This window comes from Carassius carassius, chromosome 31 (assembly GCF_963082965.1).
Source record: "Carassius carassius chromosome 31, fCarCar2.1, whole genome shotgun sequence".
Taxonomy (NCBI): domain Eukaryota; kingdom Metazoa; phylum Chordata; class Actinopteri; order Cypriniformes; family Cyprinidae; genus Carassius; species Carassius carassius.
Genome location: NC_081785.1, coordinates 21012584 through 21026837, shown reverse-complemented (window position 1 = coordinate 21026837; position 14254 = coordinate 21012584). Strand labels below are relative to the sequence as shown.

General features: G+C 36.3%; 1 protein-coding gene across 7 annotated transcripts; it reads left to right on the top strand.

Annotated features, from left to right (window-relative positions):
* Positions 1-456: 456 nt before the first annotated feature.
* On the top strand, positions 457-14114 carry LOC132111727 (calpain-3-like). 7 transcript variants are annotated; one of them, XM_059519303.1, is made up of 20 exons: positions 457-1210; positions 2602-2671; positions 3085-3203; positions 3288-3421; positions 4100-4268; positions 4378-4461; positions 4562-4656; positions 5552-5629; positions 5703-5863; positions 6044-6225; positions 6568-6776; positions 8394-8430; positions 11053-11130; positions 11301-11358; positions 11441-11514; positions 11989-12057; positions 12137-12215; positions 12307-12447; positions 13380-13438; positions 13580-14114. In XM_059519303.1, exons 1-20 carry the CDS (start codon positions 959-961, stop codon positions 13604-13606), a joined length of 2175 nt encoding a protein of 724 aa, XP_059375286.1. In that variant the 5' UTR covers positions 457-958; the 3' UTR covers positions 13607-14114. The 7 variants fall into 7 exon arrangements, with proteins under 7 accessions (XP_059375286.1, XP_059375282.1, XP_059375287.1 ...); XM_059519299.1 differs by having other exon boundaries at positions 11053-11166; XM_059519304.1 differs by having other exon boundaries at positions 460-1210; positions 11441-11505.
* Positions 14115-14254: the final 140 nt, after the last annotated feature.

The window sequence follows — 14254 nt, the reverse complement described above, 5'->3', positions numbered from 1 at the left end:
TTTTTATTCAGCAGGGATGCATTATATTGTTAACAGTAAAGACATTTGTAATGTTACAAAATAATTTTATTTTAAATAAATGCTGTTCTTTTGAACTCTGTATTAATCAAATTATCCTGAAATAAAAAATGTAAACACAAAAATGTGTAATAAAGATAAAATAAATAGTACTTGAGCACCAGTGACACTGAAGACTGCTGAAAATTCAGCTTTACCATCACAGGAGTAAATTAATTTTTTAAATATAATAAAATTTTAAATTGTAATATTATACAATAATTTTGTTTTACTGTAGTTTTGATAAAATAAATGGAGCCTTGATAAGAATAAAAGACTTATTTCAGAAACATTTTTTTAAAAATCTTAGCGACCCCAAACTAAACACTGTTGTATAATACAAGTGAACATTCAACAACTGTGGTAACAAAAGATGGTTATTAATTATCCACATTGATAAAGTGACATAATATAGATAGTTTTGTTAAGTTAGGTCAAGCCTGCTGTCTTTATGCTGAGAGTGCTTAATGCTGAACTCTATTGAGAACAGGTTTAAAGGCTGTGAATGCCTTCTGCTGAGGTAGGCCATCTCACTGGCCTCTCTTTGCAGGACTGCTCTCCTTTGTGTCACCCTACAATGGCGGCACGAGAGCGCAACTGTCGCCCAATATACATTGTTCGTAAGCCAATGAGAGCAGTCCAAAGAGAAGACTGTAGCAGTTTGTGTATGTATGCAGGTGTGTTTGTGTGTACATATTTGTGCACGTAAAAGGAGTGTGTTCACACGTTGTCTTTTTCTTCTAACCCTGTTTTCTATTCCCTGACTGCATGAAAGGTGCATCATATAGCTGGACAGCCAATCAGAGTTCAGCTGTTAGAATTTTTGGCTTGTGAGACTTAAGTTGTGGTGGCAAAAGCTAGTATTTTCAATCCCTAAAAAACACTGTCCCAGTGAGACAAGATGCCCTATACACCATCTGGTTTCTTTTGCGACCGGTTTATCCGTGAAAGAGAGAGAAGGGATGGCGAAGGATCCCTGAGCAAACCCATCCGTTTCAGTGGCCAGGACTACAACACCCTCAAGCAGGAGTATCTCCAGAAGAAGGCCCTTTTTGAGGATGAATCATTCCCTGCCACTGTGGACTCCCTTGGCTTCAAAGAGCTGGGCCACAAGTCCAACAAAGTCAAGAACATTGTCTGGAAGCGTCCCAAGGTAGGAGGCAGAGGGGCTTATGTCAGTTCGATTGGACTGGGACTATCATTGTAGGTGGGATGTGGAAATGGCAAATTGGAATTATGAAGCAGCTCAACTAATGGCACTTCCAAAAATGTATTTATATGTTTGTAAATGTACATATTCATGGGAAATTATAATGCTCAGATGGCAAAAGATTTCAGAGAGCGTGTTGGAAAAAGATTTGGGGGATAGCTGTCACTTTTCTTAATGTGTGTGTATAGAAGCCTGATTTAGACACTTATCTTTTGTGACAACAAAATAATAGCATATTAAGGAGTATTTGATGAGTTTTTAGTAAAGTTAATTATGAAGCACAAAGGAATTTATGAAATGCACAAATTAACATCTGTTGTTATGCCAAACAAAATGTCAACCAAAGCCTTTGACTGAAAATATTTACAGAAAGTTGCTGAATTGCTGGCTGACGGTGTAATTTAATATTTCAATAATTTAACAACATATAAAATTACATTGTGAAATATAGTTGCCATTGAGAAAAAATAACATCAAATTTGTGAGCTTTAAAAGTCGCAGTTACAAGTAATAGTCACATTGTGAGATAAAAAAGTTGCAAATAGCAAAATAAATTCACATTGTGAGATATAAAATCGCAATTACAATAAATGAAAGTCACATTATAAGATTACAAAAAAATTTCACATTGTGACATAACAATTTACGAAATAGTCGGTGTGAAAAATTGCAAATGCAAAAAATAAAGTTACAGTATGGGATATAAAGTTGCAATTGCTAGAAATAGTCACATTGTGACATAATAAGTCACAATTATGTAAAATAGTCGCATTGAAAGATAGAAACTCGCAAAAGTGTAAAAAATACATTCACATTGTGAGAAGTACAGTCACACTGTTAGATATAACATCACAATTGCGAGAAATAAAGTCATGTGAAATATATTGTCGCAATTACAAGAAACATTCGAAATGTGAACCATAAAGTCACAATTAAGAAAAATGAAAGTCACATTGTAAGATACGGTATAAAGTCGCATTTGAGAAAAATCATTTTGAGATAAAAAGTCACAAACGAGGAAAATAAAGTCACACTGTGAGATATAAAACTGCAAAAGTCTAAATGAGATATAATCACAATTATGAGAAATAAAAGTCACAATTACAATAAATAAAATTTGCACAGAAATAGACAATTACAATATAATTAATCTGAGGTGGAAACATACTTCCATACTAACTTAAAACCATGTGACAACTAGTCTGTCCATCCATCCATTGATTTCAGAAATAATCAGAAACAGTCTCACTCTTTGCATCTGTGAATCTGTGTGTAACATCCCAAAGCTCTAGAATCAGTTATAAACAAACTCTTTGATGATGTGTGTCCTGCAGGAGATATGTGATAACCCACAGTTCATTGTCGGAGGCGCTAGCAGGACAGATATCTGCCAGGGAGACCTGGGTAAGATAACATTTGAACACATTGACACACTATCGTTATAGACTGTTTAACTGATCTTTGAGTAGTGTTTTTAGGCTCAAATTGCAACTTCATGGCAGTGAGCACCTCTCTGGCCCCCTATATGCAGACCTGCAGTCCAGTGGGACCCCTCCATGTTGTGTTGTGTTCCCTGTTGGAAAGGAATCCAACTAGCAGCGCTTTCTATTGTTGTGACCCCACATGCACAATAAAAGAGACCAAAGACACAAAGCTTGCTAAAACATAGAGCAGATTACCAACCTGGCATGTTGCCCTGGACAGTGTAAAAATGCAGAGTTCAGCAGTGAAGGCCCCTGTTTTACTGCGAATAGGTCTATATGTACAGTATTAAATATCCCCCACTGATGTGACATATTATTTTCTATTCATTTTAGGAGACTGCTGGTTGCTTGCAGCCATTGCATCCTTGACTCTGAACGACAAGCTGCTGTATCGTGTTATACCTCAAGAGCAGAGCTTCTCTGAAGGCTATGCTGGAATTTTCCATTTCCAGGTCAGTGTCATTGAGAAAAGTAGCTTTTGAATTGATCTTCATTATATCTGATTTCTGTTTTTCTATGTCTGCTTTCCACCTCAGTTCTGGCATTATGGCGACTGGGTGGATGTCGTTGTTGATGACCGCATTCCCACTTTCAACAACCAGCTGGTGTTCACCAAGTCGGCTGAAAGAAATGAATTCTGGAGTGCTCTGCTGGAGAAAGCTTATGCTAAGTAAGCAATTATCTTTGCATGTTCTATGACAATTAGATAGTTTATGACACAATTCTGGCATAATTTCTTGCATTTCAAGAAATATCCTCTAAAATCTTAGAATTGTGGCTTTTTCTTAGAATTCTTAGATGATATTTGTTTTAAGAGGCGCCTAATTTTGTGAACGGAAGGATCTCTCTGTACCACCAAATGCATATCAGTAAATGTTTCGGTATATTCCAATGCACGAAATCCCATATTACATTTATGAAATGGTGATGCATGATGAAATGCAAATGCAATACAAACATTAAATATATATACACACACATATATATATATATATATATATAGTTTAAAAGTCCTTTAGAATTACATACTTTATTGAGCTGTATAAAATAATTTGAGCGTTGTGAAAATGTTCTACATCTTTTTATCAGTAATGGGGACACACATAAACACAAATAAAACAAATTCCTGAGAATGATGAGATATTATTATTTAGCACATAATAATTTTTTAAGAAAAGTATACTATTCAAAGTAACTGTACAATAACTGAAGTACAGCAGGAATGAATTATCTTTCATTTGTCCACACAGCACCTGAATACAAGTGTGTTATACTCTTCCAACACTTTCACACTTGCTTTATTTTTGCCAGTGAGGTCTCTCAATGTAATTTGCGCTTTCCTGTTAAGGCTTCATGGTTCCTATGAGGCTCTTAAAGGTGGAAACACTGCTGAGGGGATGGAGGACTTCACTGGTGGAGTGACTGAATTCTATGAGATGAAGGAGGCCCCTAAAGAGCTTTATAAGATCATGAAGAAAGCTCTGGAGAGAGGCTCCCTCATGGGCTGCTCCATTGATGTGAGTCAAGCAGAAGAAGCAGTTTAATAACCTCTATTATAAAACTGATGATAACTTTTGGTCCAAATCATCATATTCTTCCATAAAGCAATTGCATTTTTACCCACAGTCCCTGGTTCCAGCTCGCTTTGAAACTCGTACTACAACAGGACTCGTGAAGGGTCATGCCTACTCTGTTACTGCTGTAGAGGAGGTAAAGGTTCTGTTAGTTGATACTTTTAAGATGATTTCTTCTGTAATAAAGTATAATATTGAGAGTGTCTGATGATATTTGTGATGTTTTGTGTCTGCAGTGTAAACAGTCCCAACAGAAGGAGACTAAAGTTCGTTTGGTGCGTCTGCGTAACCCTTGGGGTCAGGTCGAATGGAACGGACCTTGGAGCGATAAGTGAGTATCTGCTTATTCCTGAATTGAAACCTGTGAAGTCTACAAAGCCTACTGTGTCATATTTGATATGCATATTTCTAAGACCCCTTAACCATCAGCATGTTCAAAACTTTGCTGAAAAATCTGTTGCACACAATCTACTGCATGCATTCTGACATCTGACAGAAGACAAATGTTATGCTAAAAAAAGTTTATTTTTAAAGACCCATTAGTGTAATTGTAAAAATGATCACCATAAGGTCATGTATTGTGTCTTTTTTTCTGTGAAATCTTTATCAATATTAATAAAGCACATATAAGTTGAAGTTCATGTTGTGAAAAAACTAAAGCATAAAAAACTAAACTAAAATATACAAATAAAAACATTCCAAATATTAAAAACTATACTGTTATCTAAGTTTATCTAAAATATATTGTATGGAAATTTGTACTGTATGGATGAAATTAAACTTTTTATTATTTAGTTTATTTGTATTTCAGTAATCCTTGTACTGCATTGCATTTTATGTTTTGCCCCCCATAAAATAAAAACTACAGAGCTTTAGTTATAAATACATATTATTGTGAGATATAGAGTGACAACTGATGTTCATATGCATTTAATCTAGGTAGTCTGCTTTAATGATTTACATTACAGACTACCAGAATTTCATATTTTCCATATTTTCTTATATCAGACTATAACGAGCCATAAAAGCTGTGCCAGTGCTGTATTAAATATGACTTTTTGTATTAAAAAAGGACTTATATGCAATTTTATTTTACTCTTTTCTAAAGGTTGAATAAACTTACAATTTAGCATATGCCAGTCTTTTCAGGGTTAAAAAGTAGATGTTGGTATTCAATTATTACAATCATTTTTTTTTCTCTGCTTTTCTTTTTTTTTTTACTGCAGTTCAAAAGAGTGGGAAACCCTCCCTAAAGGAGAAAAAGAGAAACTTCAGCATCAGAATGCTGATGATGGAGAATTCTGGTGAGTTAAAACGTTTCCTTATGATGAAGGTATTCACATAGAGAAAGCTTGAACTTTCGTCATCAACCTGTAGGATGTCATTTGAGGATTTTAAGAAAAACTACACCAAAATTGAGATTTGCAACCTGACCCCTGATGCTTTGGAGGACGATAAGTTACACAAATGGACCGTGTCTGTTAATGAGGGACGCTGGGTTAGAGGATGCTCTGCTGGAGGATGCAGGAATTATCCAGGTAGGTGTTATTTTAATGAACTGAAACTGGAATATTTTCTTTTTATTATTATATTAATTTTACATTTAATTTATATGTAAGTTTTCATGCACCTAAAAGTGCTCCACAGCTCAAAAAACAAACAGGAAGTCTCACAGAAGACAATAATGGCTTTAATATAATATGTGTGGTCTCCTATAGAAACGTTCTGGACAAATCCACAATACCGCCTTCGTCTCTTGGAGGAAGATGATGACCCGGAGGATGATGAAGTGGCTTGCACTTTTGTTGTTGCTCTAATGCAGAAAAACAGGCGTAAAGAACGCAAGTTGGGTGCAAATCTCTTCACTATTGGATTTTCCATCTATGAGGTATCAAACACCGTATTTAAAATATGATATACATAATGCATTTTTATCCTGTCATTACCAGCGTGAAATTACACAAATAGCAGCATTCATCACAAATAGCAGCTTGATAATGCATTCAACACATTTCCACTTGTCCACAGGTTCCAAAGGAGGTATGAAGACAATGAATGTTTGGACTCGAGGCTTGTGGATATCATGCTGTTCATACAGTGCCATCTCTTTAGCATTCCAAGTTACTTACACATGTGTTTTATAGATAGAATATAAACTCCTTTCTCACTGTTGATCAGAGGAGTCTAGAGGAGTCTTCATACCTCGATACAGATTCCTTTTTTGCTTTTGTCTGTCTGTCAGATGCACGGAAACAAGCAGCACATGCAGAAGGAGTTCTTCATGTCTAGCAACTCTAAGGCTCGTTCCAAGGCCTACATTAACCTGCGCGAGGTGACCCAGCGTTTCCGTCTGAGCCCCGGGGAGTACGTCATCATTCCCTCCACCTACGAGCCGCACCAGGAAGGCGAGTTCATCCTCCGCGTCTTCTCTGAAAAGAGAAACACCTCTGAGTGAGTGAGAGCTGAAGGGACGGTAGGGGTGTTTGTCTGTCTTTTTCAATTGTACAATGTCGGAGTACGTTTTTCCTCTTAATCAGTACCTTAATCAGTATTTTTGTCTTGTTTTTCAGAAAAAAATATCTAAACATCCTTAAACTCGATGTTTATTTGAGAAACAAAATAAAAAAAGAAACTAATGATATAAATTTCTCTGAAAATCTTTCCTATTTTATAGTCTTAAGTAAATAAAAATGCTGGTTAAGGGGCCGTTCACACAGAATGCGTTTTTCGGATTCCACTGTGCTGCTTTTTCATTGTTTTTGAGGTAAAAATGTGCTATACGGATGAGTTTGATCGTTTGCTCTGCCGTCTTGTGTCTTGTGTAGCATCTCACACATGACACTTTTTAAAAATGATTTTTTTCTTTTTCACTTCAAAAACGTATTCTGTGTAAATGATGACTGAAAACATGTTTTTGTATTATGAGGAAAATATTTTTTTTCATGTATGCACATGCAGATGACGTGGGGGGTTTAAAATAGATAAGATATCTTTGGCACAAGTTAATTCCTGTGTAGTACTAATTAATTTCCTTGTTTTAATTTAGTTAACAATTTTTGGAATCAATCTCGTTTTTTCCCCCCACATGTCATGTGCATGTCATCTGTAACACTGATCTGACATCCAAATTTTTCTGGTGTTTCCTTTTGTAGTAGTATTTTGTTACGTTAAATCTTGTCTTGCTGAAGAACATCTGAAACACTTTGCTTGAAAGCAGTTGTTACAGAAGTGGGTTATAATGGCTGCAAAAGGCACATTAAATGGGCGTTATTTTATGAACAAAGGAGCATGGTTACATTATCACATGAATGCAAGCTAACTTCATTGTTACCTGATTGAGATCTCGGTACAGAGGGGACGGGAAACAATTGGGAAAAGGGGTGGAAAGACACAAGGACAAAAAATTTAATGACAATTTGATTTGTAGAGCTGGAAGAAATCGGCCCCAGTTCGAGGCTGTAATGGAATCTTTTTTAGGACAAGCAGCAGCACATTTTGGGACCCTCCGGTAAACATTTCCTTTCAGTTCTGCCCACTGTGAAGCACAATTCAACTTCGGCTACAAGGAAGACATGGACGCACAAAGGACTGCCGATGTTCTCCAAGGAATACTGATGATGCTGGTGGAAGACAAGGAATCAGAGTATTTTAACAAGGATCATGTTAAAAATGATTTCCAGTTTCTTGATGTGATCTAAATATGTATTAACCATTGGTCCTGTTATAGTCATTGTAACCATAAATCAAACTTATCACCCTTTTTTATCATACAGTGAATTAACTTTTAATGATACATTTAAGTAGTCATATTTTAAGGATTACTCACATATGGTAAGTTTGAGTAATTCCTACTCGATTATCATCAAAAAAAGTGTATGTTTACATGGCTGATGTAAGCAGAATAACAATTGATAATTTGGCCATCAAAAGTGGCTTAAAAGACATACTGATGAATAAGCTCAAATGTGAAAGAAAACCTAAATGATGAGACGGCTCCCCAAAAGCTCGTTGATGCCCTGTTGTGATGCTGTTTACTGTGGTGACCAGTGTTTGTTGGTTTCTTCTCAGGGAGATAGAGAACAGGATTGAAGCTGATCATCCAGTGGTAAGTCCTTGAGTATCTAAAAGCTTTTGAAAAATTTTAGTTCAACTAAGCCATGCCTTTTTTACGATTAGTACCAAACTATTAACCCTAAGTTTCGAACTGTGCTTCAAGTTTTGAAGACAGATGTACAACAACATCTAATGAAAATGGTAGTAAAATCCCATAGATTGATATAAAAAGAAGGGACTCTGCCATATCTAGAGATGAGGAGCCGGATTCACGAAACATTCGGACAAGTCCTTATCCTCCAACTTGTCTCAAATCCCCAGAAATAAGATGCTTAATTTATTTGTTTGTATTAAATATTAAGCATTAGAACATAAAACTAACTACACATTATCATTAATAGAGATGTGCAGGAATGCTTCAAGCGACACTATTGATTGATAATGTAAACGGTGATTGGTCATGATTATTCATGACATGACTTTTATTTATTTTTTGCTACACTTTAAACGCAGTAGAAACTCTACAGAAATAAGTCAAATAGGGACGCCATTTTTATTTTTATAATTATGAAAATCTTCAAATGAGCAGCCATGCATAGGGTGCATTCACTTTAGAGAGAGAATGCAAAAAAAAATGGGCCGCAATGAATGCAACAGACAGGCTCTTTAAACATTACTGTATTTAAAATACATGGAGCATTAAAGGGATAGTTCACCCAAAAATGAAAATTACCCTATGATTTACTCATCCTCAAGCCATCCTAGGTGTATAAGACTTTCTTCATTCAGACAAATACAATCAGGGCCCTATCATACACTCAGCGCAATGAGACGCAAGGGTGTTTGCTAGTTTCAGTCCGGCGCCGTTCACATTTTCTCGTCCAGCGCCACGTCGTTTAATTAGCAAATGCATTTGTGCCCATTTGTGCGCCCATGGGCGTGCTGGTCTAAAATATAGGTGTGTTTAGGCGCATTGCTGGCGCATTGCTATTTTAAGGAGCTGAAAATAGACTGCACCATTGACCAACTCAAACCTGGTCTAAAGTCTAAAGTCAATGGCGCAATAATTTATCTGTTATTTAAAGAGTGCGTTGGTAAAAAATTTGCCTCTGGGAAGGTCCACAGTGCGCGTTGACTTTGCTTATTACACACAGGGATGCGCATCACACGATCATGCCAAATATGTAAAAAAAAGGATTACAGTGTAAAACAATATTATTGTGTAGGCTACATAAATATAAAAATGTAATGATGGATAGTCATTGTGTGTATTAGAATTAGGCTACCTATTTGCAATTCACACGCTTTTACTTCGCTCACGAGCAGATTGGTTTCTTAGCTTGAGAAGCGTTCAGCTTTTCCGCCAACAAATTCCGCCATTATAAACAGCGATCCGCCCTGGCGCGAGCGCATCTTGCTCTTAAAGGGAACGGGAGATGACACTCTGATTGGTTTATTGCACGTTACACCCATTATTCATTAAGAGGATGGGGCAACCCATTCCAAAAATTCACCCCGGCACACGAAACGTTTTTCCGTCGTTAAAATAGCAAAAGTGGATTTGGACATGGCCTGAGTGCACCTAGACCATGCGCTTTACACTTTGCATTTAGATCATTAAAATAGGGCCCTCAGAGTTATATTAAGAAATGTCCTGGCTCTTTCAAGCTTTATAATGGCAGTGAATGGTAAATAAGCTAAATAAAGTGTGTCCATCCATCATAAAAAGTACAACACATGGCTCTGGGGGGTTAATAATGGCCTTCTGAAGTGAAGCAATGTGCTTGTGTAAAAAAAATCCATATTTATAACTTTAGAAACCATGATCTCTAGCTTCTGCTTCTGTCGTATGGGCGTTCACGAGAGAGTGGTGTCCAGTGGATTACGTATGACATTTTGTTTACGGCGAAGGAAAACCAATTCCTCTTGGCTTATATCGAATTGCTCCGACAGTTTTCTTTACAAATCCTTGTTTTGTACTTCTAATTTGTGACCGGGGTTTTGTTTTGCTCTCCCCTCTGCGCCTCTGCATTCATCAATTCTCACTGGAGCTTATGTTACGCCTACATCATACGTACGTCATATGCCCAGTGCTGAACTCTTGTCAAGTCAATCGCAACGAATGATTATTGTGGTAATATGCAGGCAAAAAGCTACTTTAACTTCTCAAGAATTGCACTAAAAAAAAACATTTTTACATATTTATCAGAATTTATCTTAAGACATTCATAACTTTTAAGACGATTTTAGTAAATCCAGCCCCAGAATATAATTGAGATTTGGAGTGGACTTAAAACCACCTTACAATGCTCTAACAACAAGCCAGAACACTTAAGAAACACACTAAAAACTACATTTTAGCAACCACATTGCAACCTCTTGGCAAGGGATATTTTGCAGAGGCAAGCAATTTTCTTCAGAAAATGTAATTTTATAATAAATATTTTAAAGGTTTCAATTCATTCTGTTATTTCTCAGTACTTTATTTGACTCCTATTTCAAAGGGCAGTGTTGTCCAAGTAAATTCAGCACAAATTATTGAGAAAAAGGAGCACATCATCTTTGTTCTTACTCTTTTATCTAGTAGTGATCAGATTCTTTGGCTCCTCACATGAAAATGAGAGAATAAATTCAGTTCTCACGTATGTATTTTACAACTCCCATGTCTGATCAGCCGGCTCCGGCTTCGACTGGGGAAGAGAGCGAGGAGGACCAGCAGTTCCTGTCCATTTTCCAGCAGATCGCGGGGGACGTGAGTACTGGGGAGCCACTGAGCGCTGGGGGGAGTGTGAGTATGGTGGTGGGGTGGGACCGGTAATTGGCCATGCCAGTGGTAACAGTGGTAACAGCCATATCATTACAGTTTTTTGTTGGTGTAATAAACACTACACCTGACTTTCTGTTTATTCTTGTGTCTTACAGCAAATGGAGATCTCAGCCAATGACCTCAAAGATGTCTTGAACAAGGTGGTGTCTAAATGTACGCATCTTTGCAGATTATTATATAGTATGATTGTGCTTTTTCTATATAATATCTTCAAGAAATGATCTGCTGTTTACAGACAAGGACATACACACTGAGGGCTTCAGTCGCGAGAGCTGTAGAAGCATGATTGCTCTAATGGACGTATCCTTTGTATCAAGATGACAAAATTTCTGTAAAGCCCATTTAGGCATTGTTAAAAACATTTGGGTCATTCTCAGGAAAAGGTGCCATTTGTGTCTATATTGCTTCCACCAGTCAATACAGTTGTACAACGTTCCAATAGTTATTTATCATTATTAGCAATAAGCCTTCGTTTTAGTTTTGCCAAACTGATAAACACAGCTCTGTTACTTAACATTCAGAGTTGATTATTACAACAGGTCAGTGTAAAAACAACCAGTCAAATAATATTTCACCACAACATATTAATTACAATTACAACATTAAAAAAGGGACATTTCACAGCATAACAGGGTTGAAAAGAAAGAAGATAACATTTTATGATTCTGACAGTTTTGAAATAATAAATGTAACTTCTTTACCATTTCATGTACAGTAGATTTAATTCTGTAGCAGATGCGTTTAAAATCTGCATGCAAATCTTTCTTAATCCTAATTACACAGATGGACGGAAAAGGAAGACTTAACCTACAAGAGTTTAGACACCTGTGGAACAAAATCAAACAGTGGCAGGTTTGAAATCTCATTCTTTCCTATATCAATAAAAAAAAAACAAGACTGTTAGACAAATGGACTTAAATTTTCTCCACAGGGAATCTTCAAGTCCTATGACTTTGATCACACTGGCACTATCAGCAGCTATGAGATGAGAAACGCCATCAATGATGCAGGTTAGAAGGCTATTCATGTATTTCTACTGTTCAGCTGTTCTCATGTTGAAGAACATTTGTCTGTCTCTCTAATGGTCTTGTCACTGTTCAGTCGTGTGTTTTGTGCGCCACTCAGGGTTCCGTCTGAATAACCAGCTCTATGACATCATCACCATGCGCTATGCCAATGAAAACATGAACATCGACTTTGACAGTTTCATCAGCTGTCTTGTGCGACTGGAGGGGATGTTCAGTAAGTTGTAATCTTTTTTTACTAGCAAATAGTCAAACAAATAGTATTTAGGGAATAGTACACAGTGTCATTATCAGGAAATGTTGCCATTTAAGCTGGATTTTTTTTCTTTCTTTCAATATTTTACATTATTAACTCTGTCATAGTAAGTTTGCAATTATAATCTTTTTTTTTATTACAAGGCACAGTTTCATTGTGCATTGTAATAAATCATCCATTAAAAAAAACTTCAAGACTTTGTCTTTGAAAAAATTTTTTGTCAACCCTGTAACATTCATAATATCTTTGGATCGAAAGAGAGGACAAAAATGACAAATAACAATATTAGCAAGCAAATATCATTGTACCTTTTAAAGATTGTTCCATGAACAGTACTTATTTATTTATAAAGAATTGCTGACTGACCTTTTCTCATAACAGAGTTGAATGTTGAGCTTGATAAAGTAAACAATAAAATACTAATAAATTACTTTATAAAATATTAAGGAATTATTATTATAAAATATTTCAGAAATACTTTTTTTATTTTTTTATATGGGGCTCTGCACAAGACAGAAAAATATGTGTCCACGTTTTCAAATTATTAAATAAAGTATTCATTAAATTATTATTATTTTTTTTTAATTGTGGCTACTTTGTCCTAATTTGTTCCTATGTTTGGCTACAGATGGAATTAATTAGTACAACGCTGCCACAATCGAACTAAAAAGGGAATCTCAGTGTAACAGGGTTGAAACTGAATGTATAGAGATATAAAAAAATTCCACATTTGTTTGGAAAATGTTCAAGTGAAACTTCTTTAAACACTAGATTTTACAGGGTTCTACTTGAAATCTTTCATATGTTTAATTTTACCAACAACTGATTTGTGGCTTGTGTATACTAAAAATCACACATGCATACTGTCTGAAGTGAACCTGTTCTCTTCGTAGGAGCATTCCAGGCCTTTGATCAAAGTGGAGATGGCAACATCAGACTTAATGTATTTGAGGTGAGTGGACACTAATCCATCATCTTAAGACAGTGTAATGTTTAGCATCAGGTCCACATCATTAGTTTCAAACATCAAAAGCCTGAAAAAATAAATCTGTAGATTGGCCAATCACAAAATGCTAAACTTCAATTTCTCCAGTGGCTTCAGCTAACCATGTATGCATAGACCGACTATGGATCCAGGTGAGCCCGGACTCGGAAAGGACCAGAACCACCAGCTCTTACCTCAACACTCAATGTGCCAGACTACTGTTACCTCTTTCTCTGTACCTCAGCCCACACTGAACACCAGCTCTACAAACTTAACACATGATTACTCCTCTTCATTTTAGTTTTATATGAGATGGCAAGAAGAGTGAAGTGAGTATTAGTGTTACAGACCGACATTTTTGGGGGGCGTTGTGCCCAAGCTCCATATACATGGCGGCACGTCACAGTTTCTGATTTTCTGTTGTCATTCATTCCTCAGAGTAGCTTTTCATATGAACTTCATTCAGTTTGTCTACACTGGTGTTACAGGCAGCATTTCTCTTTTACCTCACCTAGCCTCAAAAGATGCTAATGTTCCATGGCCCTGAGATTTCCTTTGCCATATGCTGATGGACCTAATATATAATTGATTCTCTAATATTACATCAAAATATAACAATAAAAAGGAATCGATTTGGATTTAACTCCTTACAATATTGCACACTTCTTCTTACATTGTACACATGATGCCTTGCAGTGATGAGAAAAACTACTTGAAATCCATTCACACTGAAACACAATCCAGGTTTGTTTCTGATTTCACACCACATGTGGATATGGTTTT

Coding starts and splice junctions, on each gene's coding strand:
- LOC132111727 (XM_059519299.1), top strand. CDS start 959: ATGCCCTATACACCATCTGGTTTCTTTTGCGACCGGTTTATCCGTGAA. Junction 1,211..2,601: donor TTGTCTGGAAGCGTCCCAAG/GTAGGAGGCAGA, acceptor TGTGTCCTGCAG/GAGATATGTGATAACCCACA. Junction 3,204..3,287: donor CTGGAATTTTCCATTTCCAG/GTCAGTGTCATT, acceptor TTTCCACCTCAG/TTCTGGCATTATGGCGACTG.